Raw genomic sequence first — 21,542 nt, forward strand, 5'->3', positions numbered from 1 at the left:
GTTTGTAATCTTAGAACAAAAGCGTATTAAACTGTGTCCTTACACGAGAATTTGGAAATTTAAGTTTTAGTAAACGCATACTCCTGTGCTATATAAACAACTACGTAAAGAAGCTATGGGCTATAGTTTGAAGAACATACAGCCACATCGCACATTGCTTTATATACATGCGCTATGTCAAAAAAATGATCTTTTTAGAATGAGACAATCAAGGAATTCAATAGTAGGAAGAAAAAAATAAAATAGGGAATAACACCTGTATATCACCATAGAGGTTCACAGAACATTTTAATGATGTATAAAACCCAGCATTTATTCCACTGCAGCATTAAAATAGAAACATTTTACTATACACAAGACAGAGCATGTATTAAAACAAATTACAATTTAAGTTTATGGACAGAGACTTCTTTCTGCTTCTTTTGTTTCTTCTTTAATTTGTTTGCATCTTTGACTTGCATTTTCACTTGGTCTTGTAACTGAGAAAAGAAGGCTTGGGATGATTTCAAGGCCTTGTCTTTTCCTTCATCCTGTCAATGGAACCAATATTTGTTATAACACCAAGAAACATATAGACAGTACCACTATATTATGTATCATTTCTTTTAGAAGTCAAATATCATATGTAAAATACTAATTAATTTTCAGAGAGTTATCTCTTTTTAGCAGATTCTTATGCCATTCTGGCTAAAGATTATGCTTCCTTTCTAATTCTGATTTGGCATAGTAGGGAACTAAGGCATGTGAGCTTCAACTACAACTGCATATTAAGCTACAATTACTGAGCTTACATTTTGTATTTTGTTTTTCTTTTGAAAAGGTAAACAGAAGTGGTTTAGAAGTAATGAAGTTATTTTCCTATTTATTTCCAATACACCAGAATTTCAGTCATTTAAAAAAAATTAGTTTATAAGGCATCACAGGTGGAATATAAATTTACTTTTTTATAGCATGCAAAGCACAAGATCAATCTGATGGGATTATAAAGAAAGCTCCACAAAACGTAAAAAAAGCCAACAGGCACATTATAGTTTGAAGTAAGTTCAGTTACTCAGAGCTTACAGAGACCTAAGTAGAAACCTCATCTTCAGTTATGCATGCAAGTAGTCAGTCCCATTTAGTCAAGTGGGACAGTCCAAACACAGGAAATAAGAGACTGAATATACTTCCAGTATTTGCAGGAACATCACCTTCTGAACTTTGAAATAAAAAAGTAGTACCTAACACAAACAATCATTTGTTTTGTGAGTGTACTACGATACAAAGTAATTGTATCATACAGTTCATGTTTTTCCTTATCTAAAGATTATCTACACATCCAAAATTAATATTCTCATTTAGTATATCTCACCCTGAATAAGTTTCTGAAGGTTCCAACAACCAATTAGGCATGATTTATTCATTATAATTCAAGTAATAACATCTACATGAATATGCATTATAAAAAGGAGGTCACTACAGAGCACAACTCAGAGCTATGTTTTTTCAGGCTGCTCTCCTGACATCACATTCACAGGGTAATCAGCAAAATCAGGAGTAAAAAAAGACGTTCAACACTACTTTGCATTCAGTTCCATGCACAGATTAGACTGGTACTTCCAAAATTACAGCTCAAAAGAATGCAAGGAAAAAAAAGGGGGAGGAAAAAAAAAAAGTACATCCTTTCCATGTCTACTTCCTACCTCTTCCTTTCCAGCAGTTGTATTTACCTTTTATATTTACTCAAACATAAATAAGGTATCAAGGTTTGTGTAGGCAAGCAGATACACTACTTGGTACAAGAATTTCTGAGGGGATGGTAGGAGGTGTAGTTATGCCTAGAGGGATAGGAGAGAAGCAAATCCTTTCCTCTAACTGTGTTAAACATTATCTACCCCTGGGATTTTAGAGCTCATCAGCTAAAGAAAATTAAGTTACACAAGACTACTCAAGACAGCATTACCTTGAGCAGAGTTGCTTTGCCTTCTTTTGTAAGTTTTTTCAATTTCGCTGCAGCAGCTTTTTTGCTGAGTTTTATGCCTTGCTCCGGTTTCGTCTTTTCAAGAAGCTTTTGACGTTTCTCTTTTTCCCTTAGCTTTATACGTTTACGAAGCTTTTTCTTTCTTCGCTCTCGTTTTTTGTCTGTGGAAGTCTTTTCTGCATCTGTTTTTACATCACCAGCTTTGTTCTTTTCCTAAAGAGAAAAAAAATATAAGCACGCAGAAGAAAACTCACTTTACAGTATTCAAGGTTGTCGTAGTGTTTCCATTATTTCAGGTGTCTGACACGTTAAGGCATAGACTGAAAATGGTCAGAGGCTGGTTAGTAGTGTTTGTACAATTGACAGTCTATTGCTGTTTAACTTCCCCTTCCACCCAGCTATATATTGGCAAAAACAATTACCATCACAAGTCAAGAATAAAAACCATCCGTAAGTTAGTATCATGACCTAGCATGGTCTGATAAACTCTTCCCACTCCTTCCAGCTATTTAAGAGTTTTTAAAATGCTAGGCAAGGAGGTTCATGAGGTAAGTAACCTTGAGTGGATGGGGGAGCAGAATTCTCCTCCCACTGATCTGGCATCCAGTACACCCTTCTGTTATGAATATAGATCCTTGCTTTTTCTGTTTGTTTGTGTGTTACTTGGTTGGGTTTTGGTTTTTGTTTTTGTTTTTTGTTTTTTTTTTTACCTTGATCTCCTCTGGTGCTAAGAGAGCAGCATCACTAACAGCAACAGGTGCTACTTCTTCCATAGTGATAGCTGGCAGGTTTGAAACTATTTTCACTTCTGGCACAGGCTAGAAATAAAGAAATATTCAGGACTAAGTACACCATCTCAAAGGAATGGAGTTTACATGTAACTGAACACATTAAATATTTGGTTATATTTAGAGGCAGTTATAGCGCATTTAATACAAAAAAGTACAAGCTCAATGTTTACTCAAAATATACTAGGGAAATTGAAAGTCTCCAGTTTCAAAGAAAATAAAGAAAAAGAGTAACTTTGAAACTGAACTACTTACTGGTTTGGGTGTGAAGTGGAAATTACAAAGCGCATCCAGTTGCAGGAAGAGCGAATCCATCATTTCCTGAATTTCTTTGTGTTCAGGATTTTCTTCCTCTTCAGTTTTTTGCTGCATTAATAATGTAATGTTAGTGCAACACCACTCATAAAGCAATTTCACTTTAGCAAGACTGGTAACACAGTATGCAATTCAGAGCCATTCCACATGGCACATGAACACTCAGAGAAGTCTGAAGTACTTCCATAAAGCTTAAAGCAGTTAGTAGCATACAAGTTAATATATATGCTTATGTGATGCAAACTTCAAGGCATTGTTTGTGTTACCTGGTGAAGTTTCAAGTATTCTTGCTCATAGATCTCAGCAAGACTCAGTTTACTTTTTTCATGGTCCAAAGTGATACGCTTCTTGTATTCAAAGGCATCCTCTTTTGGTTTTTCTTTCGGTTCTACATCGTCCCATGCCTGAGAAAGTCATAAATTAACAACCAAATACAACTACAGACTAATATGTGTTAGTTGTTACAGCTTATTTAGAACATTACTTATCTGACATGTTAACTAACTAACGCGTGTGGCTTCCCCAGGAACTCAGGAAGTTCACACTTTAATTTGAAGAAGTAATAGAAGACACATAGCTCAAGCTTCTGTGCTTATTTTCAGTGAATCAGGGCAAAAATAGTATAATCAATTACAAATGTGTAATTTCCTTAAATACTCTTCCAATATGTAATTTTATTTATTTATTTATTTAGCAAACAGTAAGCCTCAACAAATTGTGGGATACAAATCTTTTATCAGTGGCTTTTAAGAAAAATAAAGCACACGTGAGCTTTGGTTAGTATTTAGAATGCATAAAGAACTACGCAACTAGGATAACAGAAAAAAAGTGAGACTGGCATTATATTCCAGAGGAACTCCTTATAGTTTTATCTGTAAATAATCTTTAGTTTGACAAGCATCAAAACCTAGCTTATAACACACACTTAAAAAAAAAATATATATGAATCTAAAGCCCCATTCATTAAGGCAAAATGAAACAGCCGGTTGCAGAAAACAATCAAGAAAACCTTATATCTCATATGTTAAGAGCTTAAACATTCTTAGAATGTGCCCTGTGAATAAAGTCAATGAACAAAACGGAGAAGAAGAAGCAAGATATTAACCTCATCCAATATTCTCTGTTTAATGATATCTTCAAGCTGAAAAGTAGTTTCTTCTGTGATCACAGGAGCTGAAAAGAAGAAGAAAAGATTAACGTTTCTCCAGCAAGAAACACTTTTTGCTCCGAGGAATCAAAAAGAAAGAAAAAAAAGAAAAACAAAGTAAAGCCTCAACAAATATGTAGTAGTTGAAAATTTTTCTTGAACTAGAGATTGATGAAGTCAAGCAAATAATGTTTTCTTCCACTACCTTGGAGAGAGATAAAAATGGGAAAGAGAATGATGCTACATATGGCTTGTAAGTGACTAAAACTGCTACTGGATTAATGAACTTGCAGGTAAGTTAAAATTGAACCAAGAAGACTATAGCTTCCTGTAATTTCCACAATGAAAACGCACAGCCTCAAAGACGTGCTGAGAAGTTTAACTAGTGTTTTTGTTACCATACCCTGAAGTCATGGGTGTTGTCATCATGCTCACAGGCAAAACAATCCAACTTGGTACGGGAATATTACTCTCAAGAAAGCCCTCCCTCAATACTTACCCATTCGGACTGCATGATCAAAGAGTATTGTTTCCTCCAAAAGGCTATTTTCCGGTCGCTTTTGTCCAGTCACTTCTCCTTTAAGCTGCCAAGGTTTCTCTTCTAACAACTCTTCTTCTAAACTTTTTATTTTTTCACTCATCTGAAAAAAAACAATTTCCTAAGAAGTTTAAAACCGTTCACAAGTAAACTCAAGGCAAGAAATGCATAGCCATTTCAGGTACTTCCAAATCCTCCCCATATAATGTGAAGATACGTAATTGCATACACACATCTGATAAACTACTTTATTTTTTATTAAGTAGTCTCTTCACATATGCCATGTACACAATTATTAAAAAACATTGGTCACTGTTTAAAAGTATTAGCAAAATGATAAAACAATTACCTTTTCCTGTCTCTTTTCAAAAGATGACTTTATTTCACCGGGATCAATGCCCTTCTCTAATTGCATGTCAGTACCATCTTCAGTTTCACTGTTGTCTGGCAATCTAAAAGTAACTTTTGAAGAGGCCTTTTTACCTCTCACATTTTCCATCATCTCATTAATATCCTCCACCCTGTAAAATTAAAATACAATTTAAAATGAAGTAAAGGTTAAAAAGCCACTAACATTTGTGCATGAAGATATTTCAGCCATTACAACTTCACCTGTTACAACTAACCCATAGTTAAGGACTGCAATAGACTTTCATTGAAGCCTAAAGGCAAAGACACTATGGAAACTTCTATACGTCAAAAAATAACCTTCAAAAGCTGAAGTTATGGCTATTAAATCATTTACTGAAATAAATCCAAATAAATGACACTAAGAAGGGAAGTAAATAAACTACTTTTTGACTACGATAACAATGCAATCCATGAACATACAACAGATAACAGAAAATGACAAACCGTGACTCAAGTGAACCTAGAATTCACAATTTATTTTCTACTTGAACAGTGCCACTCTTCAGTGTAAAATTATAAAGACATTTAACTGCAAATAATGCCAATACTTACTCAGACATGCTTTCTTCATTCTCCTTTTCAATAGCACTGTCTGCTTCCTCTTCCTGATCATCTTCAACACCATTAGCTACTAAGTCATCATTGTCATCAACAGGATCAAAGAAGTCTTTGTATGTCAGGTCTCTAGAACTTTTAATTGACTAAGAAGGTGATAGAGAAAACAAAAACCAAAAAAGCAGTTAGGATGACAGAAGTCTAAGAGCAGCCTGCCTCTGAAAGGCTAACATCTGGGGAATAGCATGACTTGTGTAATAGTAGTTCAGTTTACTGAAGCATTAACCTAGGGCAGAGCATCTCTGTAAAATTAACCTCTTTTACAAGTACTCAAGACATTCTGCCACTTAAATTCATTTCTAACTTCAACACGTACTAAAGTCAGAGAGCAATGAATTTTTCTGATTATTCACTGGTATGTGTACATGCTTCCTTATACCCTGGGCACAGTTCTTGCAAGCAAGAATCTCTGGCAACCTTAAATAAGAAAAGATTAATTTTTGAAACAAGTACTCAGCAACTTGCGAAATTTGAGTTACAAAGCCCTGTCCCTGGAAAAAGAAGTTGCCAAGCCCCCATTGCGCTGCATCAGTCACCTTAGTGATCCCTAATCATGAGACATCAATGTTGAGCAACACAGCTTTCTTGTTAAGCTGGGTCACATATTCTGCAAGGTCACCTATTTCTTACAACATGACTACCAAGTCCTTAATTCATACAGAAACCTAAAATCCATCTAAACAGAGACTGGAATAGGAAGACAGTATGTACTTGTGCATTGGTGCATTTTGCTACCAGATACTTAATATCAAATATTAACAGCAATCATTAGTTTTCCAATCATTTTAACTTGGCAGTTTCTCCTGTGAGCTCAACAATTTATAGTAAACCTAAAAGGTATCAGATCTTGATTTAAAGAAAAAAGGAATTCAGATAGTTAGTTTACTGATCTTCTTACTTTGACTTTGGTTTCTTCGGGTTCCTCTTCCTCATCATCCGAGATGATGTCTTCAAAGTAATTGATATCATCTTCCTCCTCCTCCTCCCTCTCCCTATTTTCCTTCTCTGCGTGTTCTAAAAAAGCTTCCATCTCAGCCAGCTTGAAAAACTTGTCATCCACTACAGATTTTCTTCCTTTTTTTTTCAACGTTGTTTCCTTTGCTATTTTAGTTTGTTCTTCTAGTGCATCAATATCAAAGTCAACATCAGAATCCTCATCACTGTATTTCTGCGTTACAGTTTCTTTGGGTTTACTTTGCTTTTCTTTAGCTTTAGTTTCTTGTTTTGTAGAAACATTCTCCTGTTCAGTTTCTGCTTCCATTACGTCTTCCAATTCATTATCACTGCTAGCCTCTGCATCAGAGCCATCATCTTCCTGGTCTGAGACAAGGCAAAGATCTTTATCGTTGGCATCCCTTGCAATGGATTTCTTGAAGAAATCAAGAATTGCATTATTCTGGAGCTCTAGTTGTTGCCAAATCTGTTCTTCATCAAAATTTTCTATCACCAGCTCTTTTAGAGGACTCCCACGAACTATATTGCTTCCCAGAGCTTTATTTAAATCGTATAGAGTCTTTGTTAACGCTCTGAACTCAGCAGCCAGCCCATCTTGTACACTAGGAGGAGAAAAAAGTTAAACCTTTAAAAAGCACAACAGTCTTTTTTTCAGTTGGCTAGCTTTCATTCATTCACAGCTTCTACTAATGTAACCGCATGGTCACACTGTAGCTCTCTATCTGCTTAGTTATTTTGGTGCTACAGCGTAGCACCTTCCTAGCACCTTTCAACAATTACAGCTTTTGCCTAACTTTCCACGTGCTTCAGTACTGCTACCGAACATTCCTAGAAGCAGAAGCATTACAATTTTTAAGCCTTTCAGCTTCACTACACTCACACATCCGAGATACCTAAACAATTATCTTCCTCAGCATTCACGCTTGGGTGTTCCCTCCAGCTGTGCCCCGGTCACCGGCCCCACAGCGCAGCCGGTACGCACGCAGACCCCGCTTTCCCAGCTCCCGAGGGCAGGCAGGCCTGCCGCCCACACCGCCCGCAGGAGGGCTCCGCGGCGCCGGTGGCCGGCCGGCAAGAGGCCCCCTGCCCTCCTCCCCTCCCGCAGCGCGGAGGCTGCCGGCGGTACCTCAGGAACTGCTCGGGCCGCGCGGCGGCAGCGCCCGCCACCCTCAGCGCGGCCTCCAGCCCGCTGCGCGCCGCCATCTTGCCCCGGCCGCGGCGCGTGCGGCCGCCAGCCCCGCCCCGAGGCCCGCGGCGGAGCGCTCCGGACAGCTCCCGCGGCGCGGCCCCGGCGTTCCGCGCACGGAGCGCTCCGCCCGCCCCAAGCAAAGGCCCGGCCGCGGCGCCTCGCGCCCCCACCTTCACGTCGCCGCCGCCATTTCCTCGCGGGCCGCTTGGTGGGGTGGGCTGGGGTGAGGTGAAGCTCGGCACCGCGTCCCGGTGCCGTGCCGCAGCCCCAGGCCGCCCCGGGCCGCCCCGCTCCGTGAGGGCGTTCCCCGCGGCCAGGCCCCGCCCGCCTGCGGCCGGGCGGCGGCGAGCGGCGAGATGGCGGCCTGCGGGCGGCGGGCGGCGGCCGGTAACGCGCGGCCGGGCGGGGGGTGCGGGACGGGGGGCGGCCCCGGGGCCCGGCGCTCCCGCTTCACGCCTAGGGTGCGGGGACAGCAGCGCGGGGCAGCCTGTCTGAACGCAGGGGTCAAACGCAGAGTGACCGCCCGGGCACCGCAGTCACCGGCGGCGCTGCGCCCTCTCCTAGCGGCGAGGGCACACCGAGCTCGCCGTGCCGAACCGCGCTGGCTGCAGGGACAGGTGACCGGGCGGCTCGGTGCTGTGCGGTTCTCAGTGGGATACGGGATGAAAACACCCCCGTGTAATTTCACTTTGAGGGAATAAACAGCTGCAACAAAAATGTGCCTCAGTTCTACAAACCAGAGCCCTTCTGATTCCCAAAAGCCAACTCCAGCACAAGTGAGAACAGGATGACCTGAGCCTTTTTGGCTGGCAAAGTTTCCAAGATGCTACCACCACCTTGAAGTTCCTGGGATTTGAGAACACACACACTATGCCCTTTTTCTCTTTGCTCCAGAGAGCTAATACGCAGCCCCTCTATGCCTCACTCCTTTTGCTGAGAACGCTGTCTCCATACTTGGGAGTTTTCTCAGCTTCAAACCAACCAGAGCAGTGACGAGGTTCTTCTCATTGTAACCCACAGCTCTACAACCCCTCCACTGAGAACATGACTGAATCCAGTAGGGTTTGGGCGCATTTATTTACCTAGATGTGTAAGTCAACAAACACTGCCTCACTGCAGCAACCAGCCTATGAATAAACATTAGGAGGGTGCCATTTTATTGGGTAAGTCAGACTTCATGGTCATAACCTGCCCTGTAATAGAACGTAAGCCTCTACTGAGAGCTGTACGTGTTTAAACGCTGATGTGCACAATACCAGTGCTGAGTCAATTACCAACAGAATAAAAAACAAGTAGATACCATAAAATATTCTTCAAATGAAGCTGAAGATGGTGATGTACATTCAGCAGTAACACTAAGGCTAGAAAGACAGCAATCATATATGAGAACAAGGTCTGATGAATCTTCTCTAAAGGACAAAATACCTAGAAAAATTCTGACTTGGTTGTCAGTGTGTGAAAAATTAGGTCTTTACAAAAACAAAACAACAAAAACAGTAGGGGCAAATGATGTATGTATACTAGGACTAGAAAAACTGCATGTGTGACTTTGGGCAGCATATGAAAGTTTTTCAAACAGGACAGATACTTGGACAGATAACTTCAGTCACAGTGTCCATTGGCTTCAAAAGAAAAAGAGAAGGTCTATTTTTTAGCATTGGAGAAAGTTCAGAATTATTTGAGTAATTCTGTAAGTTACTGGATGAATGTTTTTGTGATTAAAGAGTGTAACCACAACATTTACCTGAACAAAGGACTAGTTTTGTGATATATGCATAACTTGCAGTGTTTCTTTCCTGAAACATAAGCTTCAAGCATGAGCTTCAAACATGAGCTTCAATGTTTCAAGCTTGAAGCTGCTAAAAAGCTTTCTTTTTCATTTCAGGGTCATCTTTTGATTATTGAGTGTGCTACTTCTTAGCACAAAAATGAGACCAGAAACATGAAGATGAGTAAAGATTAGAATTACATTAATAGAATTAGAATTACAGTAACTATATAGTTACTAATCTATATAATGCCAGAAAAAAAACAAGTGTTTTTTGTTTATTCTCAGCCAATTCATACTGATATTTGTGTGTTTAAAATTAAAGCTCGATATGCATATGACTAGAGCTAGGATAAATTCACAAGTCTTCATAGATAAAAGTTTAAAAAAAAAAAACAAACTCTGTAGAGTTCTCTGTCCCTACATAATCACCAGAAAAATACAGAGTCCTACCACCTTCGGAGGAATAAATGGATAGAGACATAAAAAATACTGCCATATGAATATCTTTGACTTTACAAGAATCTTAGGATTATTCTTTACTTCTTCCCTCTTATCTTTCCTGGAAACACTGCCAAAAATCAAGTGTTTCTTGAGCAGAGCCCAACAGAATTAACTTTTTCTATTTCTTTTGCTATTGCTTCAGTAATAGCCAAGTGACAATCTATCTAATTTCTGTCAAATGTCAATTTACTTGAAAATAGACAAAATACAGAATAAATTATAATTACCATGTAATCTTTTGCCCTCTGTGAGGTACAGCAAGAATTACAGATGATTACAGGAGATATAAAGATGATTGAGAAAAATTTTGCCCATTCCCATCTGTAAAGATTGCTTGAAAATCTACATTACTAGCATTTCCACTCAATCACAGGATGTTAATATTTGGAAGCAGGGACAAAACAACAAAAGTGCTATAGAAAACATCAAAAATGTACGTGTAGTAAGCGCTCCTTTCAAAGTATTTTTCTCTTCTGGAAAATACTGACTTTCTCTAAGTGAAAGAGTTTCTCTTGCTTCTCCAAGAATTGGATCAGGCCTTAAGTATTAATGCCAGGAAACAGCTACTGATCTTGGGTAGATGGAAAAAAAATTCGACTTTTATTTTTTTAAATGCATTATTTACTCTGGTGATCTGGTCAAACTCTAGTTATTTATCCATACCTCTAATTATGCCAACTAGATACTGCATGTTTCTTGTTTTGTACATTATAGAGCATTGCAAAGTATTGCTTCCTCAGGCAACTGCTTTGTTCACCCGTGACACAGTTCCATTTAAATAGCAAGTGTATCTACTGAATAGATTCAGCAGAGACATTGGAAAAACAAGAATTTTTCTGCTGTGAAGTTGCTAGTGGATTTTTTTTTAATATGTAAAAAGCTTTGAAATACTCAGTTGCAATACTGTCACTATTACAGCCTAAAGGTAACAACAGTGAAAAAGAATTTTCCAGAACTTCTGGCTGTGATGAAAGTGATGACAGGATGTACTGTGTGAAAGGCTGGCAAGAAATACACCAGAGCAGTTACTTGGAGAAGTGAGCAGGTTTATGGAAGCACTTAATGTAGGCTGTTGATTTAATATTATCAAAAGATTTTGAGTACACTTACTTTCTTGGTACTATTCAAAATTATGTGAATTTCATGTTGTAATTTTAAAGCTTACACATAAACACATGCATGTACATCTATCAGTACTGTATCATTCTTTGTGAAGAAAAATAAACTGACAGCTGTAGCCTTCCAGTTAAATGGTAGTTCCGTTTCCTACAGTCAAACCAGATGATTAATTACAGCTACTGCTAACCTTACAGGTATTACTAACTTTCCAGAGTACAAAGAGCCTGAAAAATGTAAGTGAAGTTATCCTAAGTGTGTTGGAAAGCATCCAAAATTTCAGTGCCTCCCTGGCACAATTGCTTAGCAAAATGGCACATTTGTGAATTTAAAGCTAAGAATGCATCAAAGACTTCCAGAATGCTGAGATGCCTCTAGCTTGGCCTTGAGGCATTGGGAACTCCGACATGGCCTAAAGCAAATCAGCATGAAATTCAAATGCTGCCTTTATCAATATACCCTTTCATTTAATTCTAACTGTGGTGCGAGACACAATTGATAAGACCGCAGTTCCCCCCCCCCATCTTTCCAAATTGTACTACTTAGATAGATTCATTTTTATTTGTAATTATCCTAATTTTACTTTTTTTTCCTGACTTTTTAAAAATCAAGCAACTTTAGAACTATCTGTGAGCAGTGCAGAAACATGACAGATAGTGAGATAGTGCAAAGGTCAGAACCGTCTTGTCAGAGCAGTCTGTGAAGAGTTCAATAGACATCTAAGCAGTTTTTTATGGCCCCAAGTTTCTCCAAGACTTTTCCATCTTTTGTCAACATCTAGATGTTAGCCCTTGCCTTTGTGTCATATTGTCATCCAGTATTTTTTTCATTATCTTTTCATTTATGATGAGACAAATCGTAATCTTTCTCTTTTGTAAGTCAGGCTGAAGTCAGTGGCACTAGTTGCATTAAAAAAGGAAATACAATTTTAACCTTCTAAGGATAAGCTTCTAAAGTGTTATTGGTCAGTAGAATGTGGTATTATTCACAGTACTTAAAACTGAAATATTTCTAAGCATCTTGAAACAGACCAGTGAAACTAAGTATAAGACCTGTACAGCACATAAAAAATAAGAGAGGCTAAAGACTTAATTCTTCAGAGAAAAAATCAGAAATCAGTATTTAGCATCCCTTAAGCCTCAAACACAACATGACATTTCTTTCCTTGCTGTAGTTCTGACAGCTAAGAGTTCAAGTCTTTTATCTTTCTCTTGGATCCTGCAATATCAGTTACTTCTGTCCTTGGTTTTGTTTGTTTGTTATAATTTCTATATGTATAGACATGTCCTTGTTTCTTTCTCTATTTTATAAGAAGCTTTGAAAAATTCTGAAGTAACATTTAAGTACGTTATGCAGTTGACTGTTATGTTTGGCCATGTATTCCAATTTTTAACAGACAGATATAAGCATTTACAACACTTTTTTTTACCTTCAGCTTTCCACACTAGTGTGCTTATGACACAGGAGTTACATAGGCCTCATTAAAAGGGGAAAGAGCAGATACTGATAATTTCTCAAAAGCATTATATCAGTGCTATTCATTTTTTTTCAGGGCTTCTTACCAGATTGCAGACTTCAACTCTTATGATACGAAATTTAGCATCATCGCATTCTTTTTCTCAAAACATTCCAAGCTCTTTGTGGAAACTGGGCCGACTTAATCATGTAGCAATTGCAGTGCCTGATTTGGAAAAAGCTCAGTCCTTGTATAAAGATGTGTTAGGAGCACAGGTGAGCGAGACTGTAGCTCTGCCTGAACATGGTGTCTACACTGTTTTTGTGGAGCTGGGAAATACAAAGCTGGAACTTCTACACCCCTTAGGAGAGAAAAGTCCCATTACAAGTTTTCTGCAAAAGAACAAGACTGGAGGAATGCATCATATCTGCATTGAGGTATTTTAATACAATGTATCGTATAACAAGACAATGGATATTAAATTAATTTTTTTTTCATAGGATTGACCTGTGTAAAAAACATATATATATAAGACTGTCATATCTGCGAAAGTTTCTCTTGTATAATAGGATTATACCCATGTTTTAGTGTAGATTTTAGATGCAAAATTCCACATTGCTGCCTATGATAAATGTTTTCAATGTTTTCCATATTTGAGTCTTGCAAACTTTATTATTTCATACAAAGAGTTACAAATAAAAAGTAATGGGATTACTGATGTGAGTGAAATTGTTTTCAGATTTCATCTATCAAGACCAGTGTTTGCGTTTGCGTGCTTTCATTGAAAATTGAGAAATTTTGCATAGGCACAGGCATTGCAATTTTTCCTACATTAAGTTTGAGTATGTGCAGGTGTTCAAGAATAGAAAATTAATTCTGTTTAAATTGACCCCAAATAGAATTGGTAGGCTGCTGTTACAGAAATGGGAAACTGAACGTCGGAAATGGGGAGTGTAGAATAAAAAAGTGATTTACAGGAAAACCAAAAAAAGTCCTCAAGCCTTCTGTAAGACCAGTGGTACTTAGTTAGACATACAAGATTAGGAAGATGTAGGTACTTCTCAGCAAAAAGAGTTCAAAGCTCCCAAAAGTTTCAAGAATATGTAATCCCTTTAAATAATTTTCAAGAAATATCTGTTACCAGCTGAAGCTGTTCTATGTAGACCTGTTTTGTATGAGATACAATCTTTCTTGTTGCAGACAAACCACAGATGACAGTCAAGTTAAGCCATACTGTTAATTACGAAAACAGAAGAATGGGACATGCTAATGATCCCATGTTGGACAACTGTGTGCAATAAGCCAAGTATACAATAAGGCCAAGTAAGCCAGGAGTCATAATCTAGCAGATAATTTTGATTAAACCTGTGAGCTAGTGCTACCTGCAGCCAGATTTTCCTAAGTGAAGGCCTGGGACTATTAGATTCTCTAAGCAAAATAAATATAAGTTCAGAAAAAAGATTGTCCTAAGTCAACTATGTTAGTGGTCTCCATGTAAATTCAAATGGAAGGTTACCAAACAATTCACATGGAAAGAAAACCTTATGTTGTTGAGCTGCTGTTTATGTGGTACTGAAAACTGATTTGGTCGCTACCATAGTCAATCAAAGAGAAGTTAACGCCTCCTCCCCCAGTTTCCCATTCCCCTCAGAATGGAAAACCCTACCATTTCTAGGTAAGTCCTCCTCTGAAGTTGAGCAAAAATAGTTTTCAGAAAAACTGTAAAAAAAAATCAGTCTCAATTGATTGTTCATTTGAAATTTAAAAATATTTTGTAGAAATACCTTTCCATGAACAATTTTATTGCAAAAAGATTAATTTTAAAAATACTTTTCCATACTGTGGAAGAAGTCTGATGAGTTTATTAAAATACCTTTCTGTTCTTCCTTCTGTCTTATTATTCAAAGGAAAAATTTACAAAGGTGTGTTGATAGGGAATTTGCTTTGGACAAAATAAGCGTTTTTAGAAGAAATTAAATAATTCCAGACAAGCTATAACTGAGTCAGTATCTGTGAAGAAAAGCATGGTGGAGAACTGATAGGGTAAGAGAGAAATCCAAGCCTGGTAGTCTCTTAATATGGATACAACCACAGACTTCCCACAGTTCGCTCTCACTTCTTCCCTGGGGATACAGTTCATTCCATCTGAGCCCAGACAGTTTCTCTTCTGGCCATCTCTGCAGGACAGGAGCAGCAGCTGTAGTAGCTTTTCTGCTTGGGGAAGCAACCTGGAGGGAGGCATGGCACACTTCTGACACTTTACTGTCTTCTTTTAGATAATGCTTGACAGTCATTTGGTTTTACTTTTTTTTTTGCTGGCTGGTAGTTGTGTGCAGGAAGAACCGTAGTGAGTTCTGAATTCTCATGAACAAAACTGCAGCAAATCAGTAGGAATTAACTGAAGTTTGTTCCTCCAAGTTAAGGCTAGGTATCTTCCATAAAATACATTATGTATGTTTATTCACTGAGCTATGTCCAGACACCTCAGTCTGGAATAACAGCAATGCAATTATTTTAATTCTAGGTCTTTTTAGGTTATTGACTATTGGCTTTGCTAAACTGAGTGCTAATTTCATTATTTCAAAGGATGGATGCATTCAAGGTTTGTATCCAAAGCATCTGATGACATGACATGAGACTTAAGATCATACAATACAGCAAAGACAGTTTTTGTTAATTATGTTTTACTGCAGGAAACTCTACTGAAATTTAATGTTAAATGCTATTATTATAATTAAGTTCAATAAGAAAACTAGGTCATAGTCTGGGGATGTTTCTGGTAATTCCAAGGTTTTTGTCAGGAAACATGATAAAGTTTAACTTACTCAGAAGTAGTATATATCAATCTAGTAGGCATTTTCTTTTTACCTTCTGCTCATTGCCCTCCCTCTTCACCACCATCTAATGAGTCAGTGTTCTGTCATCAATTAGACAGAGAGGCATTCTTCTTTAGTTAATGATACTTTGAAAGTGATACAATCTTATTAATAGCAATGCAGAGTTTGATTATTTATAGAGCCCTTATAAAGTAACAATATAAATCAATGGACTTAGTGCATGATGAAATTTAATCTAATAAATTCTTAAATATATACTAGAATTTACTGAAACGGTACTTTATAAAATCTTCAAATAACAAACGCAAACTTCTGTAGGATTTTTATTGTTAAGACTAGATTTTAAAAACGATTTTAGAATTTAATTGATTTTCACAATTATATTAGAATTTAGAAATAACAATTTAGTAAGGATTTGTATTATTGCTCCCAAATGTAGAATGTGCATAATACGATTTAATGTGTCAGTTTGTGTAAACTGTATTTTTCTTTCATAAGGTTGATGACATAAAAGCAGCTATGGCAGAACTGAAGAAAAAAAAGATTCGAATACTGAGTGAAGAGCCAAAAATAGGTGCACATGGCAAACCCGTGATTTTTCTTCACCCTAAAGATTGCCATGGAGTCCTTGTGGAACTTGAACAAGCCTGAGCTGTAATATTCATATATAAGACAATAAATGAGTTGTGAAGTTACTGAGCTGGTGCTGGGAATATTGATGTACTGTTCAATCTTTACAGATTCACTGCAGTTCCTGTGGATTAAGTACAGCTTTTGAGCGCTGAAATAGTGCTGAAGATTTTTTGTTGTTGTTGATCTGATTTTCAGAATGAATGTGTTGACATTTCTTGAATTCTCTGTGATTCTAAAGATGAATGCATGAGCTAAGTTGCATATGTAACAGTTATTTTGTTCTATTGCCTCATGCTTGCAGCATGGTTTTACCTCTGTAACCACAGAAACTGTACAGTTTCTAGGTCATGCCACATTATTTTGTTCTACATTTCAGAGCAGAGACCCACTTCTCAGTGACAACAATATCGCTTAGATATTCTCTTTAGAATTAAAAGGAAAAGGAACATCGCACTTTCTGTTTTCACCATTCACCGCCTGTGCTTCACACTGATTGGTTCATGCAATAAACAAATTTGTATCTTATTGTATGGGCATCTGCAATCATTAAATAACTTTTCCTTGGCATAACAATCACTGCTTAGGAAGTTACCATGCATAAATCATCAGTTAGTTTTTTAATGAACTCTGTGCATATGCAGGTGATGGGAAGAAAAGCGTCTGAAAAATTATTTGACTGAAATATGTTTCAGACTATAAGATGCTTGTTGCATTTTTTATTTTTTTGTGGTCAGGTATTGAATACTTGTTTTTCAAGCTTTATCTGTTGGAAGATATTTGGGAGAGACCTGAACAAATAGTGAGAAATCTTTTCACTTGCTTTATAAATATTGGTTTTCTATGCAACAATATTTATAAATATTGTTTTCCTATTTTCTTACAAAATCACTGGAAAGCACAAGACACGTAAGTCTTGCTTATGTACACTGTCCTCACTTCAGAGAACAGCATGCCAACGTACTTATGTTTCTGATAGACTGCAGTTACAGTTTGTTGACTTGGACAGACTTCACTTTATTTGTGTATGTTAAGCAAGCAGTGTTTGTCCTGATAGTTTCTTTTATAAGCTTGCTTTGATAATGTCAGATGTAGAAATTGAAGATTTGCTTTTTCTCTCATTATTTTTCATAATCCTTAAAAATCATTATTTTTACTGGCTAAACCACAATCCGAATTTTATACTTTCTTGCATCCTTGCACATACTGTGAATAGTTTTGGCTTGATCTGAAACAAGTTCGTTTTAGTCTAGGAGATTTTTTTCTTTATGGAAATGGAATTATTTGTGTTGTGTCCTGTTTGCTGTAACAAACCACAAGTATAATGTTGACATGAGATTTTAAAGGGCTTTCAAGATATTGATGCTTCCTTATGAATTTTTCTTCTGAAACAAACTCTGCAAAGTTAGGGATATTTTTTTTTTGTACTCAAAACAAATACTTCCTCTGCCATGTTGTAAGGAAAATGTAGTCTTCTGCATGGTTCTCGTACTTGAACAAATCACTGTTTAAAGGATAGTTTATGATATTAATTGTAAATTGTTAGAATTTAGAAATCCTAAGGCTCATGATGGAAAAGAAGGATGATTTTATATTCCTGAAATACGATTCTACCATTCTAGGAGACATTCTATTACCAAAACCACTTTTGTCTTTACATTCTTTCAGACACAGTGAGGCATCTTTTCTGCAATACTAGCAGAGGAAGTTGGGAAGCATCACTGGTTACATGTCGAGATAATTGAACAGAAGTCTGTAAACCTAACACTGTTTGGTGATACAGAAAACAGGGTGGTCCTCCCTAGGTTAATGTTCCATTTCTTTGTCCAACTGAAGGAGATGGAATTTTGTGTATGATATATTAAAAGTACTACTTAAGAGTAGTAGCTTGATGCAGTGCTAGGGAATGGGAGATTCTAGTGAACAATACTTACTCTACTTGTTTCATTTTGCTCCCCATCTCATTAGCAGACAGAGACTTGTCATGCTTTTAGCTAGTTACCAGCAATTTCCTGACTGACTGCATTGGCGTTGCCTAGCACTAAGTCAGCTGATGCATTTTGTTCATCATAACTAAGACATGTTCCTATCTCACTCATAGTTTATATATTTCATCTTACTCTTCCTAAGGTGGAACTCAAGATAATAACAAAGAAATAATAAAAATATTTTAAAAAAGAGTTTAGGTCTGTAAAATTAATCATACCCCTAATTGGGGCGTATTTGTTACAAGCTCTTTGTTAGGATCAGAACCCTTACTTGTCTGGGAATGGGCTATAGGGTACCAGGATTTCCATCTCTGGAGCTGTAGACTTGTAAGGAACAGCCAAGAGAACTGGACAGATGAAGAAGCTGAAGACAGTTAAGATACACTGAGACAAGTCTCCTCTTCATAGGCCTAACTCTGGTAAACTTCAGCAGAAACAGGATCGATGCCTATACTTATATCAAACTAGTCCTTTGCTTTAAACAAGAGAGCCTTCACAAGCCATTCTTTGAAATGTATCACTGTGCTGACTTCTAAGGGTTGGTGTGGGCAGGGGAATGATTAGATACATGGGCCTACAGGCCTTCTTTATTACTGCCATGATTATAAAAGGAGATTAATGTCACAAAAAAGGGGAAAATTCAGGGATGCAAACTGGAGCTATAGAGAACTGTGATTTTTTTTTTTTTCCTTCAGTAGAGGAGCACTTAATGATATACCTCTGTTGCACAAGTATACAACTTCTGGAACGAACAACAGTGACTGCGATAACAGGAGGTTGATTAGCTTGTAAGGTTTTGACAATGTTTTGTTTTATTTTACAAAATGAAAAGCAAAACCTAATAATGCCAAGCTTTTTAGAAGATGAAGTGTTAATATTTTGTCAGTAAATTTCGTAGGCTTGTGTCATTTGTCAAGTGCAAGTTCCCTATTCCAGTTTCTCCATGTGTCTTTTTTCCTCTCTGAACTCAAGCGTGTTCTTATTTTATGCTGCCTAAGGCAGACAAGACACCTTTTTCTAGACTCCATCAACATTACTCAGGCAGCTAAAGGGCTCATAATTAAATAATGCAAAATATCTTTTTTGACTTCCCTTATGCAACCCTCAAGTCTCTGCTAGCTGTGAGGAAAAGAACAGTCTGTAGAATGAAGCCCATTCTGTGTGAGACAAACCTAGAAGCAAACTCAAAAACCAGGGAAAAGAACTACATGCCTTTTAAAAGCTTACGGTTTTGCAAGTCCACAAAAACTCTGTTGCTGTCAAGCTTTTACTGCAATTAATCCAACCACATTTAAGAAATCTTAGTATTTCTTTCTGGATTCATGTTCAATATTACCATATTTACCCAATTTGTCCTAAGTTTTGGAAGAACTTACTCTATCATGATACCACAGCTGCAGTGTTTAACACAGTTGTGAGCCTGACAATTTGGAAAGCTCTGAATGAATTAAAAGAGGAATGGAAGATGACTGTTGCTTCTGCAGACCACTTCCTAGATGCACAGTACTTCTACGTTTAGTGCTGAGAATAGAGTTTACTTTCTTTATGCATGTGCAGAAGCATTGCTGCCTATCAAGGTCAGTCCTTGGCTTTGGACTTTATTGCTAAGACAGATGAATGGAAATTGGTGTGACCAAGGAGGTCTTAAAGAGAGACCACAGAATGTGTGGATGTTTACAATATCAAATTGAGGTACTTACAGTAAGTGCTCTGAATCATTTCATTGGAGTTTCAGTTGTTTCTCTCCTTATATCTTCCTATAGTGACCTGACTTGGGTTTGCTGGACTCAAGAACCCTTAATTAAAAGAAAAACGTAAGAGTTAATTGTTTCAGTAAACACTTGATTATTAACAATGTAGTTGTCTTGGCCAAATTATCAGACTGTGAAATAAAAACAATTCCTAAAACGGTAGCCCTATTACTTCTCATAATGTGGTACTAGAAACAGTAAGGTAACTGGTAGTTTAAACATGGAATACTGAATCATTTAAGATTAATATGGAAATGGTAACTGACAACAATGTATAAAGGAATTGGCCCAATGCTGACATTTTAAAATGGAAGACTTCATCTTCTTAGGAACACAAATTTTATCACCTTTGATAAACAATTTCAGAGCAGATTGAACATTTTATGAAATGTAAGTTTATCTTATTGTGAAGTGGGAAGGTCTGCCCCTTTGGATGGTACCATCCTTAAATATCTATAAAATTATGTCATCTATAGAGTTTCATGTTCATTTGCACTGTCTTGCATATTCTTAACAGCATTGTTAACTGCAAAGTTCACAGCATAGATTCATAAGTGGGAAAGAGTTTTCCCAAACACTTTAAGTAGATATATTTCAAAGAACTTCATGACATTTTTAGATGTAATATAAAGTGATCTTTAACTGTTACGCTTTGTTAACATAAAAATAGTACACAGATACTAAGATCTTCTATAAAATAGACTTTTAATGAATGTTTTTACTCCTTTTTAACACTGCATTTTTTCCAGTAATAAAGATAGGTTTAAGCCATGACTTAAAACAAATAAAAAGTTCTGAATTAACTAGTACCTTTGAGTACTCTGAAGGCGTATGTGACCATGCACAGAAATCCTATCAACTACACACAAAAAAAACCCACAAAAACATGAGAATAAACAAACAAACTATTGTTTCCATGAAAGGTCTTCACATGTACATGGATTTTGACTTGGTGCTAAGCAACTGGTATAGCTATCCCGGGACAAACAAAAGCACACCAAGTTGGACACGCAGCTATTACAGTGAACTCTGAGATCTAGCTGACTGGAATGCAATACAATTACATTAAGATGGCTTTTCACCTTTGCTGTCATGAGAAACGTTACTTTTTACATTCATTTCTAAGAATAGCTACAAGTCTGAAATATTCATACTTATGAGGAAGTCTTGTCATAATTGGCCTAATGGCACTTGATTTCACATATTCTCCTTTATATATAATCACTATCACTGAACTGCCATAGAAAGATCTAGTAGTTTCTGATAAAATGCCTGAGAAACCAACTATGTTTGTCATTCACCATAAGAAATGTTGTCCTTGGATAAATCCATTTCAGTGAGCTTTTAAGTATTATAAATTTTACCATTTTTAATTCTTATATGGAGGATTTATGTATTATCAGCACAAGGGCATAAATATTGTTATTTTACCTCATAAATCTGTCCCTATGGTGGAATGTGACTGTTAGGAGTCAAGCGCTGTCCCCTACCGTAAAGTTCAAACTTTTGTTTTTTAATTTGATTTTGAGCACCTCAAGAAGCGGGGAAACCTGAGGTGATTTATGGCAGGATGGC

General features: G+C 37.2%; 2 protein-coding genes and 1 long non-coding RNA gene across 6 annotated transcripts; 1 reads left to right on the plus strand and 2 right to left on the minus strand.

Moving 5' to 3' along the window:
* Positions 1-271: 271 nt before the first annotated feature.
* Positions 272-8,211, minus strand: MPHOSPH10 (M-phase phosphoprotein 10). 2 transcript variants are annotated; one of them, XM_067003964.1, is made up of 11 exons: positions 8,088-8,211; positions 6,673-7,330; positions 5,712-5,860; positions 5,098-5,269; positions 4,710-4,851; positions 4,169-4,236; positions 3,330-3,467; positions 3,004-3,114; positions 2,671-2,778; positions 1,943-2,173; positions 272-530 (listed from the first exon to the last, which is right to left on the minus strand). In XM_067003964.1, exons 2-11 carry the CDS (start codon positions 7,033-7,035, stop codon positions 381-383), a joined length of 1,632 nt encoding a protein of 543 aa, XP_066860065.1. In that variant the 5' UTR covers positions 7,036-7,330; positions 8,088-8,211; the 3' UTR covers positions 272-380. The 2 variants fall into 2 exon arrangements, with proteins under 2 accessions (XP_066860065.1, XP_047916037.1); XM_048060080.2 differs by lacking the exon at positions 8,088-8,211 and adding an exon at positions 7,855-7,989.
* A 4-nt stretch (positions 8,212-8,215) lies between these two features.
* MCEE (methylmalonyl-CoA epimerase) lies at positions 8,216-16,293 on the plus strand. Of its 2 annotated transcripts, XM_067003968.1 has the most exons (4): positions 8,264-8,304; positions 8,938-9,080; positions 12,858-13,198; positions 16,097-16,293. In XM_067003968.1, the coding sequence occupies exons 3-4, from the start codon at positions 12,890-12,892 to the stop codon at positions 16,247-16,249; spliced, it is 462 nt and encodes a 153-aa protein (XP_066860069.1). In that variant the 5' UTR covers positions 8,264-8,304; positions 8,938-9,080; positions 12,858-12,889; the 3' UTR covers positions 16,250-16,293. The 2 variants fall into 2 exon arrangements, with proteins under 2 accessions (XP_066860068.1, XP_066860069.1); XM_067003967.1 differs by lacking the exon at positions 8,938-9,080 and having other exon boundaries at positions 8,216-8,304.
* On the minus strand, positions 14,521-21,538 carry LOC136791714 (uncharacterized). 2 transcript variants are annotated; one of them, XR_010834273.1, is made up of 3 exons: positions 21,399-21,538; positions 19,917-20,012; positions 14,521-14,989 (listed from the first exon to the last, which is right to left on the minus strand). It is a non-coding gene; the product is annotated as an uncharacterized lncRNA (long non-coding RNA). The 2 variants fall into 2 exon arrangements; XR_010834274.1 differs by having other exon boundaries at positions 14,521-15,135.
* Positions 21,539-21,542: the final 4 nt, after the last annotated feature.

The sequence above is a fragment of the Anser cygnoides genome, chromosome 11, assembly GCF_040182565.1.
Source record: "Anser cygnoides isolate HZ-2024a breed goose chromosome 11, Taihu_goose_T2T_genome, whole genome shotgun sequence".
NCBI lineage: Eukaryota > Metazoa > Chordata > Aves > Anseriformes > Anatidae > Anser > Anser cygnoides.